This window comes from Tenrec ecaudatus, chromosome 2, assembly GCF_050624435.1.
Source record: "Tenrec ecaudatus isolate mTenEca1 chromosome 2, mTenEca1.hap1, whole genome shotgun sequence".
Taxonomy (NCBI): Eukaryota; Metazoa; Chordata; class Mammalia; order Afrosoricida; family Tenrecidae; genus Tenrec; species Tenrec ecaudatus.
Window position 1 is genome coordinate 39,900,006 of NC_134531.1, and position 18,643 is coordinate 39,918,648.

The 18,643-nt window shown below is 42.2% G+C and overlaps 1 protein-coding gene across 1 annotated transcript in view; it reads left to right on the top strand.

Moving 5' to 3' along the window:
* Positions 1-2,638: 2,638 nt before the first annotated feature.
* C7 (complement C7) overlaps positions 2,639-18,643 on the top strand; it is an 80,023-nt gene continuing 64,018 nt past the window's right edge. Inside the window, exons 1-2 of the mRNA XM_075543012.1 lie at positions 2,639-2,860; positions 8,016-8,071. Coding sequence (XP_075399127.1) covers positions 2,855-2,860; positions 8,016-8,071 — 62 coding nt within the window. The 5' untranslated portion in view covers positions 2,639-2,854. The remainder of the gene's footprint in view (positions 2,861-8,015; positions 8,072-18,643) is intronic.

Genomic DNA, 18,643 nt, shown 5'->3' on the forward strand with positions numbered 1-18,643 from the left:
AGGATCCATCAGCGAATGAGGGTCCTCAATGCTTGGCTCCATCACTAGGGCCAACTCTACCATGAAGCAACAGTGGGGTCTTCAAACCCGAGGGGCTCACGTTCCCTCGCTATGAAAACAAGTCCTCCTGCTATTTATAAGGTTTTCAGGGCGGGTTTTTCAAAAGTACCTAGTCTTTCCCTTCTTCTTAGTCTGTTCTTACCTGTCCACCAGGGGGCGGCCCAGAGAGTGTTTAAATGCTGGTCGCATAGCTGTCCGCATCACAGGAACCAGGAACGTCAAAGTAACAATAACTGACAGAGGAGTGGGCTACAAGGGGGACACACGGAACAAGGGAAAGATCTGCTGTGCCAATTTCAACTGCATTTATCAACATGGGTGTAGGGAGGGGAACTGGATCTCCATTTTCCACACGAAACCAATCGAACCCAAACAGAAAAACAAACAAAAGAAACCTACTGCTGCTCAGATTGTGATTCATAGTGAAACTATAGAACAGAGTTTTCCAATCCTGTAGGTTTTCCCAAGACCGTGAATATTGGCGAGAAGCAGGTAGCTTCACGTCCTCTCATCTTGCTGGATGCCCACCCAAGGCAGCCAGACACAGAATTCTGGTGGCCCTTATCATCTTGACTGGGCAAGATTCTGGGTCAGTCCTTTGGTGGAGAAGGATGCTTCCTTTCTCAGTGTCTCCTCTTTCTCCTGCCGGTCTCACCAACATCTCTTACTGGAATCAGGTGTTTCTTTCTTTTTCTTTTTTCGGTTGACTTCACATTATTATTATTTTATCATTTTATTGGGGACTTGTATAATTCTTATCACAATCCATACATACATCCATTGTGTCAAGAACATATGTACATTTGTTGCCATCATCATTCTCAAAACATTTGCCTTCTACTTGAGCCCTTAATATCTGCTGCTCATTTTCCCCCTCTCTCCCCACTCCCCCTCCCTCATGAACCCTTCATCATTCATAAATTATTACTATTTTTGTCATATATTACAATGTTCGCCATCTCCCCCCGCCTTCTTCTCTGCTGTCCCTCCCCCAGGGAGGAGGCTATACGTAGATTCTTGTAATAAGTTCCCCCTTTCTACCCCATATTCTCTCCACGCTCCAGGCATCGCGACTCTCACCACTGGTCCTGGTGGTGAAATACAAGGTGTAATTGGACTCTCACAACTGGTCATCTGTCCTGGTGGAATCAGGTTTTTGTCTTTAACCAAGAGAAAGAGTTACCCTGGTGATACAAAAACAAACAAAACAAAAAACAATGCTGGAGAATTTATTAAACTTTCAGAAGGTTTAATAATATCTCACCAATATCTCTTACTGGAATCAGGTTTTTGTCTTTAACCAAGAAAAAGAATTACTCAGGTGAGACAGAAAAACAATGCTGGAGAATTGATTAAACTTTCAGACCTAAAAGCTAGGGATGTCAAAGAACAAAAGTGGCTTGGCTCACACAACTGTTGGGGGGATTTAAAGATTCCTGGGGGTGTGAGGAATTCTGACATTTCAGTTTAAACATTTCTATTTCCATCAAATGACATTGCACGCAAAGGATTCAGGGGATTGTAGTACACCATCTGGCATTGGTTGTCAGTCTCTGAGGCAATACCTGTGGAAAATAGCTTGAGGATTTTGTTGAAAGAGAAGGCCCTACTCTAGGAACTCCTCTGAGCTATAGTCACTGCAGTCATATGTACCACTCTGCTCCATCTCTGGTCTAGGTGTCTCTACTCTTGCTCCTCTACCAGGTCTCAAAGGGCTGCATCTTGCATTGTGTGTCAGTCTAGGCTGCCTAGAAACAAATTCATAGACACTCATATATGTCTAAGAAAGAGCTTTATATACAAGAACAATGTACTATTATGAAAACATTCCAGCCCAGTCCAGATCAAGTCCATAAGTCCAATATTAGCCAATATGTCTGATACCAACCTATAAATACCTCTTCAGACTCACACAACACATGCAATGATGCTGAATTCAGGAAGATCACAGGCCGGTGGGTGGAAAGCCTGTGGATCCAATGGCAGTGGAAGAATCTCAGTGCTGACAGGGGTCTCCATAGGGCTCTTGCATGGCTCCATGTGTCTTCTCAACAGGAATGTCTTGTAGGGAGAGAGCATGTGTCCTGCCTCCAACAAACTATTCATTTCTTTAGCACCTCCAAATGAGGTCATCAAGCTGTTACCTGAGGGACAGGCTAAACTTCACACCTTCACTCTTAAGTCTAAAACTGACAACAAATTACGTAACTACCACACACTGTTTATTTTGAGGTACAATTCCAGTCCAGAATGTTCCATTTACACTGTGGGCGAAAGAACTGCACTTAGTTATTTTCTTCCACTGGTTTCAAAATTCTGAGACAGCACCCTTTAAGAGAGTCATGACATCTGTTTAGCTTATTAGCCGATACAGGAAGGAGGCTTATCTTTTTCCTTACACACAAAATGTCCTTTGGTTGAAAACCACTTACACAGTGATAGGAGAACATTTTCTGTCTTTTGTTATATACAGATATTTTTTTCATAGAAAAATAGTCTAAATAGTTCCAAATAGTCGCAGCTGGCTCTAACTAAGGCCGATGTCACTGATAAAACGCATCTGGGCTTCCAGACTTAGGCTAAGTACAAGGAGAGCCTCCGTGTCCCGGGAGAATCTGGTTGGGGCAGGAGCTAAGTCACAAGACCACTTTCTCTAGCTATAAGTGCCAAGTCAGTCCACAGCACGGAGACCGAGGGAGGCTGCCCCCCAGGTTATTTCTGTTATTGCAAAATTCACCCAGTGACTACAGTGGAAACTTTTCTCCTGTTTTCTGAACTGAAGGCTTCCCCAAACATGAAGGTAAGGTAATAATTTCATTACTTTGTAACTGAAGCGATCTCAAACGGAAGTAATCCTTTACTAAAAAGCAATTAGATAAGGTGTGATGCATGGGAAGAGAGGAAAAGATGGAGTGATTTAAAAAAATTCTATTTGAATAAATTTTGCTCAGCTGAAGTGAATTCCTTTTAATTGTCTTGGTTTAAATTGCTGGTTCAGAGGCCTGGGAACTAAGAATTGGAGACAGTCACAGAACAAAACGTGTATGAATTGTTGAGTGGAAAACCAATCTCTCTGTAAACTCACTCAATCCACAACAAAATTAAAGAAAACATGCAGACATTGCTTATGAAAATCTAGAGAATGTTACAAAGAATTCAACAATATACTTATTTTTTACAAAAAAAAATGTATTATTTTGCTTGACCTGGAGCCACACATTTGGGCCCCAGGATTTAACCTACTTGACTAAGAACTTTGGAGCAAAGTGGACTTGGAACTGTAGAATTTGGGATCGTGGGCAAGAGGGTTAGGGTTGTGAGAGTAGAAACAACAGACAGGTGGAATGAAACGAGAGAGCAATCAGTACGTTGGCCATACAAAATGGTCAGAGTTAAAAACAGAAAAACCTAAAAAAATCTCCCTAAACATTACTGTTCAGTGAAAGCCTAAGACAGAAATCAGCAGGGACCGATTTTCTGGGATGTAGTCCGCTGTCACCCTGTCCATGCTGACTTACAGTAACCCCATTGTACAAAATGGACCTGCCCCTGTGGGTTTCCAGACTTTAACCCTTTCCTGGACGGAAAAGCCTCATCTTTCTCTCTGGGACTGGAAGCAAGTTGAAATAATTATTGCAATTTTCTTATGATACATTTAAATTTTTAAAATAAAATAATTCTTGAATTATATTGCTGGAGCAGCAGTTTCTGTTTCTTGGTCCCGAAGTGGATGTGTTGTCTATTTGCAGCCCTGGATGCACATTTACTGTCTCCTGGTGTTGGATGGCAGGCTAAATAGGGTTCTGAATAACTCCTGGCTGATGTGGAATCAAGGAGCCCTGGTGGCAATGTGCGGGAGCCCTGCTGGAGCCCTGGTGGAATAGGCTTTGCACTGCTAACTGCAAGTCAGCAATTCAAACAGAAAGCTGCACCAGGGGAGCAAGATGAGGCTTTCTGCTCCCATAACGAGGGGTAGTTTAGCTGGTCATACAGGGTCGTTAGGAGTTGGGCTCAGCTTGATGGCAGCGAGTGAGTATGCAGTGCAGGAAGGTGCCCTGTGGCACTGTTGACGAAGCAGGGGACTTCTAACACCAAGGTCAGCTGCTCCGAGGTTATCTACTCCGGTAAAGAAAGCTTATATAGTGTCAATATGAGGCAGAGTCAACGCAATAGCAATGGAATTTTAATGTGGAATTCAATAAATGAAAATTAAACACAACTCAAATTTGTTACTGATAGAATAGCAAGTAGTGCTATAGACTCAGAATTATGGTAAAATGTAATTTCTAATGCTCTGGCTTGTACTTCTATTTAAAATTGAAGACGGGTTAGCTCAAAAGGAATCTAATCTTTCTAAAAGTCTTGTCACTTTTTATAGTTGTATTAACTAGCAACCCATCTGCTTATTTATTTCATCATGAGACATCATAATAGTTGTCTTGTGGTTAAAATGAGCATCCACAATCATTGATTATTATGATAGTTTGCTGATATGACAATATGCACATAATCTTTAAATTGATGCTAGAACATTAACAGATAAAGTAATTCTTTCGCTCGAAGCTGCAGGCAGAGTTGAGATCTATCTTTGAAAACACAGTCACAGTGTTGCAATCACTCTGAACCATGAGCTTCAGAATAGGGCAAGTTGGGAAAGCTTTGGCTATTCGAACCCAAAACGTTGGCATATTGAAAAGCAAGTCCATCCAGAGGTGCCTTGAACGAAAGAGACGGTGATCTCCTTTGGGAAAAAAAATCAAACATTGAAAATCATATGGAAAACAACTGTACTTTGACACACATATGGTCACCATGAGTTGGGGTCTCAATGAGTCATGGTCAACCAAAGAAAACCTGTTTTTCTTCGGAAGCCAACAGTGGTTTCTAAGACTGGTCTTTTAGGAGTGAACCTGGGGTGGTGGTGGGATGCTTTGGCCTTCACATCCACGTGACTAAATCATAGAGGGAGTGCCAGAGCAACTTGTTACTTCTAGGTTCCTTGTGACTGAGTCAACTTGCATCTATGATGTTCTAGAAAAGCTCTGGACCAAAAGAGGCTGGCTCTCCTCTGAGCTGCCTGGGACCCAGCCAACCCTGGGTTTTGTGGGTAAGGACATCATTCCCTCACAAGGGACTAGCATGCGGTCAGACACGGTGACCTCACAAATTAGGTCCATGCTTCCATGCCACATCCAGAGCTGATGTCACCGGAATCAGGGTTAACCTATTTCCAGCTACTTACAGCTCCTTTGTACCTCTGTGCCTCTTACGCTAATCCACAAAACACACTTAAAGATGTACAGGACCATAAAAATATTTCAAATCCATTGCCATCATGGCTACTCCAATTCATTGTTATTGTTAGGTGCCATTGAGTCGATTCTGACTCATAGTGACAATAGAATCAAACACTGCCTGGTCCTGCACCATCCTTACAATTGCTCTTATGTTTGAGCCCATTGATGTAGCCACAGTGTCAGCCATCTTGTCAAGGATCTCCCTCTTTTTCGAATCCCACTACTCTACCAAATATGATGATGTCCTACTCCAGGGACTGGTCTCTTCTGACAATGTGAGATGATGTTCAGCCATCCTTGCTTTTAAAGCTCATTCTGGCTGTAGCTTCTTCCAAGAGAGATTTGTTTGTTCTTTTGGCAGTTCATGGTACTGCCAATATTCTTTGCCAGCACCATCATTCAATGTATTGAGTGTCTTTGGTCATCATCCTTGTTCAGTGTGTTAGTCTGGGTAGACCAGAGAAACAAATCCACAGGAACTCATATGTATATAAGAGAGGTTTATAAAAAGGGTAAGTGTACTTTAAGAAAGCATCCCAACCCAGTGCTGTCCAAGTCCATAAGTCTGACACCAATTTACAAAGTCCTCCTCAATGTCACAAAACACACACAATGACACCGGCTGCAGGAGGAAAGCCAAATCAGTGAGTGTGTAAGCATCTCAGCGCTGACAGGGATCTCCACATGGCTGCTCCAGCACCCAGGGCTGGTCCAGCACCCAGAGTAGGTCCATGTGGCTTCTCCTCAGGGATGTCTCACAGGAAGTGAGCCTTGCCAGCTGAAGCAGGGAAATGGCTAAGGCAGCTGCACCTGGTCTGACTATCAGAGAGCAAAGAACTAGAAAGGCAAGCCATTTATCTCTTCCCCTTCAACTAATCCCACATGTGTTTATTGGCCAGCTTGGCACAATAAACCTTAACTATCTCATTCAGTGTCCAACTTTCACACACACTGAAAATACCCAGTGAGAGGTGAAAATGGAGGCACGGAGCAGAGATAGAATCAGCCAGGAATGTGGATTTAAGAAAGGCTTTATTGAGTCTGGGAAAGAACTCCTGGGCCGATTCCACAGCCCAGTGAGTTAGGTCCAGGAAGTCGCGCCCGGCAGTAAGGTGGTGGGATAGATATAGGGGTTGAGCCAAGGACGGATGCACTGATAAGGGGAAGGGAGGCTTTTAGTGCTGCAGCTGCAGGATTTGAGTGAGGATAGAGCCTGTGGGAAAATCTTGTTTTTGCAGACTTGCTTCTTGGAATGCTGGGGGAAGGGACTGAGTGGACCCTGTCTGGAGAGATAAGCTCCCTGGAATGCTGGAAGCAGGGGCTGCACAGTCCAGCAGGTCATCTGTCTTTCTGAGAGGGTAGGGAAAGGGGCAGCCTGGTTTGGACTCAGCCCAAACTCCCAGTGGGGTGGAGGTGGTGGGGTGGGGAGGGAGGGGAAAAATGAGGAGCTGATACCAAGGGTTCAAGTAGAAAGCAAATGTTTTGAGAAAGATGAGGGCAACAAATGTACAAATGTGCTTGACACAATGGATGGATGTACAGATTGTGATGAGTTGTATGAGCCCTCAATAAAAATGATAAAAAATATACCACGGTTTGGGTCAGGTGTATATTAATTCTCATAGTAACATACTTGTTTTTCAAGATTCCAAAATGACTATGTATCGGGTTGCCAATCCTGTAAATCTTTATGGAGACTGCAGCTGGCAGGTTCGAACTGCTGACCTTCCAGGTAGCTACCCAACACATAACCCAGTATATCACGATGCCATCCAGAAACAGAGAAGTAGGATTTTACAATGGAAAGGCAGAGAGCATCAAAGGAGAATTGATGATCTAGGAAAGCTAATGATGGGGTCTAGGACAAAACCAAACCAAAACAATAAGCAGTAATCCTGTAACTTTTTCGAGCAACTGAACACAAAAGAAGAATTGAGGAATTCAGAGAGAAGGGGGTGCTTATTGGTCTGTTGACTGTGGAAAAAAGTTTTAGAACACATTTATATTGGACTATGAATTGTATGCATTTGATATGTTGTATTATCTGCCTTAAGTTGTCAGTTATAGGAGGAAAACATAGGTAAGTAAAAAATAATACAATAGGAATTATATACAACCTCACCACCTGGAAATAAACGATTATTGCTTGTTTTACTTCTATCTAGATATATTTTTTCAATCCACACTTGTTTTCTCACATTTTACATTCAATTTTGTGATAGACTGTCGATATGCTATCACACAATGACTTTAAAGGGCTTCAAGGTGTTTTAAACGTGAGTGCAGTCCTCTGGAAGAAGACAGGCTCGTCATTCTGTGCCGCGGGCTCTGCATCAGCGCTTCAGTAGTCAGCGTTGAAGCCCATTTCCCTTGGAGTTTCTCAGTAGTCACCACTGTCACTTTCCTCGGGCTATTTCCCCCGGGACATTCACGTGGGTGCTGATGTTCAAGAGAAGGGGAGCAGAGATCCCATTAGGAGATAATGGGACCCCAAGGAAATTGTTAAATATAAAACAGAAAAGAAAAAACGGAATCATAAAATCTCTCCTGTGTTTCTTTTACTCTCGTATATTTCCAGTTCACAGAACTTGACAAGTTCATTGATTTTCAGCTCATCAATTGAGCGCTGACACCATACTTTGTTGTTCTTTTCCTCAGGCACGGTGCTTCTTCCTGTTGGTGGGGCTTATAGAGGAGTTCCAAATTATGTTAAGGTGAGATTTTTCTTTTCTTTGGATTGCGTGTAAACCTTATTAAAATGGCAAATGTTTTGATCTATATCAAGATACATATACATATATATATCACAATTAGAAAATTATGCCTTTGTTCTTTGGCCATTCTTGATTAGGATCTGACTTTTCCATCACAGCTTGAGTGCGTTCATACCTCAAAGACTCTTTATTTCTATTTTTAGAGAGGACAAGGCATTTTCTTTTCTTACTTGGTTTTCCTGTAAACCACATCAACATTTTGGTTGGCCCAGGACCTGAAATTCAGAGAATCCTAGCAGACCCACAAATTTTAGAGCAGTGTTTTATCTTTATAAACAATTCTTGCAAAATATCATCTGGACTTTAAAGACTGTGCATTTTTAAAGGGATTAGTTATTATCTGCTCTTGAAGCCTGGGAAAAAGCCATTGTAATTTACTCCTGGTCTTGCTTTGCTTTCAGTCAGTTTGCTGGGACAGTGTCAGGTCATGGACGTTAATTCTCAGACCAGTTGTGCCCACACAGTGCTGGGTACTGGGGAGAACAAGCATGGGGATGCTGCATGGAGAGGTGAAGAGATCTGAGTGTGAAAGGACTCATTTCCATACCAATGTGATGAGTGCTCTGAGAGAGACTATAGGATTTTGTGGGCAATGAGTCTGAGCCCACTCACCTTCCTAAGGTTCACGGCGTGGGAAAGGCTTTTGGCTTTCACACAGAAGGGGAAACACTAAGTTGAGACCACTTAAGTGTCGGAAAAGCAAAGCTAGTTCAATGTTGGTCACATATTAGATATATGGCAAATATAATGGTAAAAACCACAGGCTAACAAGATTTGTTCTAGAGAACTAACTGAGATAAACAGGATTCTATACTGGGACGCATCAAGTAGGGTGTAAATTGGCAGGCTTAGGGGAAGTAAGAACCACTGTGTTCTTGTTGATTGGTAGGTGTTAGGAGTTGGTTCTGACTTAACTTCTAGAGATCCTTTTGTTAGTGCCACCGGGCTGCTTCCAAATCATAGTGATCCTACACACAACACTGCTGGTACTGGGCCATCCTCCCAATTGATGTAACGTTTGAGTCCATTGTTGCAGGCACTGTGCCATCTGTCTCCTTGACCTACCTCTATTTCACTGATCTACTTTACCAAGCGTGGTGTTTTTGTCCAGAACGGGTCTCTCCAGCTCACATCTCCAAAGTACAAAGTACGTAAGATAAAGCCTTGCCCTCTCACTTCTAAGGAGCATTCTGGTTGTATTTCTTCCAAGATAGAATTGTTGGCTCTGGCAGTCCATGGTAGAGTCAATACCATAACTCAAAGGCATCAATTCTTTGATCTTCCTATTCATTGTCCAGCTTTTGCATGCATATAATTTGATTGAAAATACTATGACTCGGGTCAGGCTCAAAATGACATCTTTACTCTCGAACACTTAGCAGTTGTCTTTGCAACAGATTTGCCCAAAGTAATGTCATTTACTTTCTTGCCTGCGGCTCCCTTGGTCACTGATTGTGGATTGAAGTGAAATAATAAACTTGATAACTTCCATCTTTTCTTTATCATGATGCTGCCTCTTGGTCCTGAGGTGAGGATCTTTGCTTTCTTTTATTGATTCAACACCAAAACTCACTGCCTTGAGCTAATTCTGACTCACAGACAATCTATAGGTAGGGTAGAATGTCCTAGTGCATTGCTGAGATTGTAACTCTTTACTGCTGTAGAAAGCCTCGTCTTTCTCCTGTGAATTGCAGCCCACAATGCCACCAAGGCTCCTTTATATTGAGGTGTAACATGTACTGAGACAGTAAATTTTTATCTTTATCTGTAGATACTTCAAGTCCTCTTCACCTTTAGCAAGCAAGCTTGTGTCATTTGCATATTGTTGGTCGGTAATGAGTCTTTCTCCAGTCCTGGTGCTGGGTTCTTTTTCATATATTCTAGTTTTTTGGATTCTTTGCTCAACATACATATTGAAACAATATAATGAAAGTAAACACCTCGTTAGGTCTCTCTCGTGGGAGAAATACCTCGGTCTTTGGCTTCGCATGAGAAAGAATTCACACCGAAGCCTGGTTTGTGATCCAAGGGAGTTTATAAAGGATAGAGGCGACACAAATGTGTGCAGCCGCATCCCGGCCACGCTGCACTGTGTGTCAGAGCTGCTGGGAGAGAGAGCCAGAGAGAAAACTTCTGGCTTTGGGGGCACCCCTCCCCCTAGCCCCCACTTGGGAGGTGTGGTTGATGGTAGTGGTTAACCCCAATGGCTGAATTAAACCCACCTGTCCTGGATGGGGTCCCACCCAGGTTTACTGGTTTCCTGTTCCAAAGACCTGAATGTACGCATGCCCTCCAGGCTTAAGCAGCTTCCAAATTCCTGTAATGGGGGAGGGAGGCTTTGGCTTGTAGAGGGACACCCCTGATTCTGCCTCTCGCTTCCTAACAAACTCTCAAGCACATCTTTCCTGATTGTGAACCAACCACCCCTTGTTTTGGTTGAACATAGAGCCTCTTGCTCTATGTGCAGGTTCTGCATGAGTACCGTTAAGTGTTATGGAATTCCCATTTTTGGCAATGTTAATTTATTTACATAATAATTTGTTATGATGTATAGCTGAATGCTTTTGTATAGTCAATAGAATACAGGTATACATCCTCTGGTATTCTGTGTTTTCCGCCTAGATCCATCTGATTGCCCGCATTGTATGCTCTCTTCTGAGTCTGGCTAGTTCCCTACTGATGTACTGCTAGAGCAGCTTTTGAATTAACTTCAGCAAAATGTACATAGGTGCGATATCAATGACATTGTCTGATAATTCCTACATCCAGTGGATCACATTTCTTCAGAATGGGCATAGGTTCAGCTGATTGACCAGGTGGCTTTCTTCAAAGTTTCTTGGCAGAGATGAGTCTTACATTCATTTGCTGAAACATTTCTCTTGGTACTCTCTCAATTCCTGGAGCCTTATTTTTCACCAATGCCTGCACTAGAGCTTGAACTTCTATGTTCAAAACTATTAGATTTTGATCATATACTACCTCCTGAAATGGTCAAACACTGGACAATTCATCTTGTTACAATGCCTCAGTGCGCTGAGACCGAAGCACTACCCCTTTGTGGCAGTGGCCAGATGCATCACCTGAATCACTTTCTGCCTGTACAGGTTTTTGTCCTTTCTTTTTTTTTAACCACTACTTATTTCTTCTTTTTAAAATCATTTTATTGGGGGCTCATACAACTCTTATCACAATCCATACATACATCCGTTGTGTCAAGCACATTTGTCCATTTATTGCTGTCATCATTCTCAAAACATTTACTTTCTACTTGAGCCCTTGGTATCAGCTCCTCTTTTCCCCCCTCCCTACCTGTTGCCCCCTTCCTCATGAACCCTTGATGATTTATAAATTATTATTATTTTGTCATATCTTCCACTGTCAGATGTCTCCCTTCACCCACTTTTCTGTTGCCTGTCCCCCAGGGAGAGGGTTATATGTAGATCTTTGTAATTGGTTGCCTCTTTCTACCCCACCCTTTCTCAACCCTCCTGGTATTGCCACTCCCAGTACTGGTCCTGAAAGGACCATCTGTCCTTGTTTCCCTGTGTTTCCAGTTCCTATCTGTACCAGTATATATCCTCTGATCTAGCTGGATTTTTAAGGTAGAATTGGGATCATGATACTGGGGGAGAGGAAGCATTTAAGAAATAGAGGAAAGTTGGATATTTTATTGTTGCTACACTGTACCCTGACTGGCTCGTTTCCTCCTTGTGACCCTTCTGTAAGGGGATGCCCAGTTGTCTACAGATAGGCTTTGTGTACCCACTCCACATTGTCCCTCATTTTCAATGATATGATGTTTTGCTCTTTCATGTCTGATACCTGGTCCTATCGACACCTCGTGATCACACAGGCTGATGTGCTTCTTCCATGCAGGCTTTGTTGCTTCTCAGCTAGATGACGACTTGTTTACCTTCAAGCCTTTAAGACCCCAGACACTGTATCTTTTGATAGCTGGGCTCAACCAGCTTTCTTCACCACATTTGCTTATGCACCCACTTTGTCTTCAGCAATCATGTTGGGCAGGTGAGCACCATGGAATGCCAGTTTAATAGAACAAAATATTCTTCCATTGAGGGAGTACTTGAGTAGAGGCCCTATGTCCATCTGCTACCTTAATACTAAACTATAAATATATGCACATAGGTCTATTTCCCCATCCTCATATAGAAATATATTTACATATGTACATGCCTGTAATTAGACCTCTCTAAATGCCCTTTGCCTCCTAGTTCTTTACTCTATTTCCTTTTATTTTCTTCTTGTCCCACTATCATGCTCAGCTTTCATTTGAGTTTCAGTAATTCCTCTCCATTACATTACCCTTGATCATGCCCTACCAGGCCTGCTACACCCTCCTCACCACTGATTTTGGATCACTTGTTGCTCCCTTGTCCCTGGGTTTGTTAACACCACTAGCCTTACCCTACCTCCCCCTCTCCCATGTCTCCCCGGAACCGTTGGTCCTGTTGCTTTCTCCTCCAGATTGTTTATCCAGCCTGTCTTGTCTAGGTAGACCTGCAGAGATAATTATATGCATAAAAACAAGACAGAGCAAAACAAAACCACACACAAAAAAACAACAATACACACACACACACACACACACAAAACAGTGACAAAAACAGAAAAGCCTGTAAGTAGTTCAAGGTATGTTTGTTGACCTTTAGAAGTGTTTTCCATTTGAGTTTCATGGAATGTCACACTCTTTCCTCAAAGTATATTTTTGGTCCAACCTGGGGACTTTGTTGCTTTTTTCTCCTTGCTGTTCTGTTGCATGCCCTTAGTGTTTTGCCTTGGTGTGGTGGGGTCAGATCGGGTGCAGTTCTCACAATGTGCCTCCAGTGTTGTCCCCTGTAGGGCTATGGGTCAGTGAGGGATTTGGTGTATTGTCGTGGGGCCGGCCATATGGTCTTCTCTGTGCTTTGGCTGCTCTGAGTAGGGATATCGTCCTCAAGGCTTGGTGGACCAGGAGATGCTCAATTCTCTCTTCCTCCCCCTTCATTTGCTCCCATGTGCTCTGCTCAGACATGTCCCTCTCCCTGAGCTGTAGCTTCAGTGCTGTCCTCTGAAGCAAATTCTTCTGCAGAGAGGGGTGCTTTCCATGTACTTGGGATTAGGGTCATCTCCTGAGACTTCTCCTCTGATTTCCTACTCCAGGCTGGCATGTTGCATTCACATCTTGGAGCATCAGGTTGAAGTCTGGCCCCTCTTTTCCTGTGGAGATAGAAACAATACCGTCCCCTTGGGTGGGTTAGTCGGCTTTTTCAGGTTGGAGTTTTGGTTCAAACATGAAGAAAAGATACAAACTCCTAGTAGAATTTTTTTTTCAAACTTTGCTGCTCAAGAAGTGGAAAGTTTGAGCTTGGAGCTATTCGACAAATCAGCTCACTGTGATTGATTTAATTCTCGTGCACTCTACCTGGTGAGGGCCATGTGTTCAGCCGCCAGGTATGCTGTTGAGGAAAATTGTTTCCAGTGAACAGGTAATTGTTCTTGCAAAATGCTGTCATGATTTTTCTATCACCAAGACCCTACTTTTGAACGAATTATCCTTTTTTTTTTGCTTCCAGTTTTCAAATTCCAATCATCAGGAGTTATCAATCCGTCATGTTTAATTAGTTTCAGACTTCAGAAGTTGAAAACTTTAAAAATTTCTTTATCTTTGGTTTTAGTGCTTGGTTTATTTAGTGGTTGCTTGTATAATAGCAATTTAACTAGTCTTCCCTGTGGATGTATAGATATTATCCTGTCACTGATAGCATTTTAGTTCAGGATAGATTTTGAAATGTTCTTTTTGTTAGTGAATGAGATATTTCTCTTCAGTTTGTTGTGGGCATAGTAGACCGTATAATTGTCTGATTAAAAATGGACAATACCAGTTAATTTCAGCTCACTCAGGCCTAACTCACTAACTAATCTTCAAGGGTTCAATTTCACTGTTGATAATTTAAAATTTTCTCAATCCATACTTCACACATTCCATTAATGTTATGATAATTAATAGATCTTTGCACCTTTTCATTTTGAATCATGCTGTATCAACCAGTTAAGGCCCTGAAAGTTTTACTCCCTCCACATCATGAAAGTTTTCTCTACTTTGTATGCTAAGCAAATCATCCGAGAAACTGGTCTATATGAAGTATGAGGCATCAAGGTCGGAGGAGGGCTTATGGACAACCAGAGGTATGCAGATAACATAATCAGTGAAAGACAACAGTTTCATTGAAAGTGACAAGGAATTTAAGCACTCGTTGATGAGAACTAGCCTTCGATATAGATTATAACTAAATGCAAAGGAAACAATAATCTTTACAACTAACTGGACCAATAAAAAAAACATCGCGAAAAGTGGAGAAAGAGTGAAGTAGTCAAAGATTTTAATTTCCTTGTATCCACAATCACTGCACATGGAAGCAACAGTAAAGGAAAGAATCGACAATATTGCACTGGGCAAAGTTGCTGCACAAGACCTCTTTAAATGTTTGAAGCACAAGAGTCTTGAGGACTAAGCTGTGCCTGACATGTTATTTTCAATCACCTCATATGAAAGCTGTGGACAATGAATACGAAGCTCACAGAAGAATGCACACATTTGCAGTATGGTGTTGGTGAAGAATATTGAAAGTTCCATGGACTACCAGAAGAAGAAACAAATCTGTCTTGGAAGAAGTACAGGCAGAGTGCTCCTTTAGAGGCCAGGATGGTGAGAGTTTGTCTCATACTTTAGACTTGTGGTCAGGAGAGACCAGTCCTTGGAGAAGGACATCATGTTTGGTAAAGAAGAGGGTCAGTGAAAAAGAGGAAAATCTTCAGTGAGATGGCGATCACAATACTCTCAACATGACGGTGATTGCAGGATGGTGCAGGATCTGGTAGTCTTTCATCCTGGTGTACAAGGGTTGCTATGAGTCAGAACCAACAAGATGGCATTGAAAACCAACAAAAATCACTACTACTCCTGCTTTGTGGAGGCAGCTCTTCTTCAGTCATATTTTGAGTGCCTTCCCACTCAAGTAGTTCATTTTCTGTTATTAAATTACACAACATTTAGACAACTTTCATAAGGCTTTCATCAGCTATTTTTGTGTGTGTCAAGAAATAGATTGTGAAATCCTTTTTCACAGTCTGTCTTTGTTTGAAAGTTTTGCTGAAAACTGTTCCCTATAGTTGACCTTGTTAGTATTTGAAATACTGCTGGCAGATCTTCCAGTATCATAGTAACACATAGCCACCACAGTATGACAAAGTGACAGACAACTGGTGGAAGAATCACCTTACTGGCTCTTTGCTCAAAATACAGAGAGCAGAAATCCTGGTTCATTTTCTGGTTGAAGACAATGATTTTAAGTTTCTTGAATCATTCAGGGTTAGCCAAGTTCACTTCTAAAAGAGCCAAAGTTTTATTGTGTGTTGTTGTTGAGAGCAGACATAGCATGCGCCGATGCACCAGTTCGACACGTCTTGGTTACCTTCTTCAAGCTGTGCAACCACACGCAGTCTCCTTTTCCTACTTTGTTTTTAATTGGGAGTGAAGGCATGTATCATTTCACAGTATTGCACCTGTGCTACCACAATCAGTTTCCAAACACTATTTCCCTTCCTCAACTCCTAAACTCCTTGACATCAGTTCCCTTTCACCCCACCTCCCCCCACACCTCCCTCCCACTCCAACCCAACTAACCCTTATTCTACTTGCTGTCCCTATAGGTTCATCCATCCTGGCTTTCATATACTAGAAACCATATAACATAAATTCAAGAGGGTGACCCCTAATGACAGGACACATCTGAGAAAAACACCAATACGAACAAACACCCTGTGTTCATCTGGGAACTTTAGAGAAACAAATCCACAGAAACTCATGTATAAAAGAGAGTTTGATATACAGGTTAAGTATGCATCCAGAAAACATCCCAACCCAGTGCTGCCCAAGCCCACAAGTCCAACATTAACCCATTAACCCACATGTCCAACACTAATCCACAAAATCCTCCTCCATCTTACAAAACAGATGCAATGATGCCGACTGTAGGAGGAAAGCTGAGTCAGTGAATGCGTAAACATCTCAGTGCTGGCAGGGGTCTCCACACGAGTGCTCCAGCACTCAGGGCTGCATTGGGGTAGGTCCATGTGGCTTCTCCTTGGGGATGTCTTGCAGGAAGTGACCATAAAAATGCAAGAGACCCGAGAAGTAGAAAGGTGAGGTTCATCGAGCCATTTATTCCTCCGTCCTTCAATTAACCCCATATGTGTTTATCTGCCAGGTTGACACAATAAACTAACTACCTCACACTCCCAACCCAAATACAGAAAATGTTGAAAAACAGCCAGTCCTATCCTTTGGAACTTCTATAGTCATTTCTCCAATACACTCTGTTTAGTAACCACGTTTCTCCCATCTCTCAAGTATGAATAGAAGGAAATTATTGGAGGCTTATTTCGTGTGTGGTTCCCACAAATGTATCTGGGGCTCCTACTGTCATCCATCGCCTTCTACAAACCAGGTTCTCACAATTTAGGCTCTGATACTATTTCCTCCTTCAATTTTGGATTATGTGTTTTACAATCCTTTGGTGACTGATGTTGGTGTGCTTCTTCCATGTGGACTTAGTTGACATCTCCCTTGGTGGCTGCTTGTTTGGAGACAAGATACAATTTCATCTGATAGGCTGGCACCATCTAATTTCTTCACCACATTTTGCTACAGCCCCATGTCTTCTATCTTCTGTTCCTGAGGGGAGTATTGAGCAGGGCCATGATGTAGGAACTAATTCTTCTTAAGCTGGAGCTGGGATCTAGTGTGTGTCCCAAACCCATTCCTGGATCTCTGTGTGTGAGTGCTTATTTGCCTTTGGCCCCCTTTCAAAACATCCTTGTTAATTTATGGTAGAGTCTTCTTGATCATCCCCATGGACATAATGATCTTCTGTTGATGTCTTTGAATATAGTCCCTGGTACAAAGTTTTTAGAGCCCTGTTGATATTTGATATTGGACCAATGTAGGCTAACTCCATATCATAGTACCTGAATTGTTCTCTTGTACAGAATAAATCCATTCTGTGACTATTTACACTATTCATACAAACAATGGGGGCTGTCAGGCAAAATTTACAATAATAACCATTGAGAATATCAGAGACAGGTTTGCTGGAATAATACCTACCTCAATAAAGTATATAGGGTATTGATGTTGGAAGACCATGTTTATCAGCCTACCAACAGTTCAACAATCTTGATACAGCTGTCTTCTGCTTCCTCAAACACCATGTATTTTGGGTCTTAGTTCCTTAGGTTACAAGTGTGTCTGTCACTCTCCTTTGCTGAGGTGTATCTCCCGCATTGACATAAAGCCCCTGTCCCTTGGTGTTATTATTTAATCTTTTGAGTTTAATGCAATAACCCCTCAGGACCCACGGTGAGAATGGTGATACCGGGAGGGAAGGGAGGGTAGAAAGGGGGAACCGATCTCAGGGATCTACATATAACCTCCTCTCTGGGGGATGGGCAACAGGAAAGTGGGTGAAGGGAGACACTGGGCAGTGTAAGATAAGATAAAATAATAATTTATAAATTATTAAGGATTCATGAGGGAGGGGGAGTGGGGAAGGAGAGGGAGGGAAAAATGAAAAGGAGGAGCTGATTCCAGGAACCCAAAAGGAAGGTGAATTTTGAGAATGATGAGGCCAACAAATGTGTAAGTGTGCTTTACACAATTGATGTATGTATGGATTGTGATAAGAGTTGTATGAGCCCCAATAAAATGATTTAAATAAAAATTTGTTTTTATGACATATAGATTGGTCTTAAAAGAGCATAATGCTCAACGCAGACACCCCTTACTTAGATATGTTAATCTTATTGTTTGAATTTTGAAGAGTTCAGAAGCTATTTTATGTTTAAGGTTTAAGGAAGTAGAGCAATAATTTTGGGAGTCATCCGTCCTCCATAGCTCCATACGAACTTTAAATTATGCTCTTCATTTTCCCCTCTTTGACTAAATTCTTCTACAGAAAATTCCTTAGCTGAAAATATTTAGTAATGGTAGCCAAGCACCATTGCGTTTTTTTCAATCTCTTGGTAAAGGAGACAGTTGTTTATGAAGGGTATCAGCCACACATCCCATTCTCCTTTTCCATTCTTGACTAACCTCTGCTGCTCTAGGCAAATTGACACTAATTGTCTTGCCTGGTAGCCACTTGCAAGCTTTTAAGATTCCAGACACTATGCAATGATCTAGAAGGTAGAAAAGAAATGCTAAACACACTATTAGGTCAATTAAGTGGGATGTCCCACCAAATCTCCCCGTGGGTCTTGTTAGAGCAGGGTTCTCAACCTGTGGGTCACAACCCCTTTGGGGGGTCCAACTATCCTTTCACAGGGGTCACCTAAGACCATCGGAAAACATTTCCGATGGTTTTAGGAACCGAGACACAGCTCCTCTATCATCTCCAGGTGGGTCTGCCCAAATTCAGATACGCCCACATACGAGTACCCTGTGTGAAGACTGTT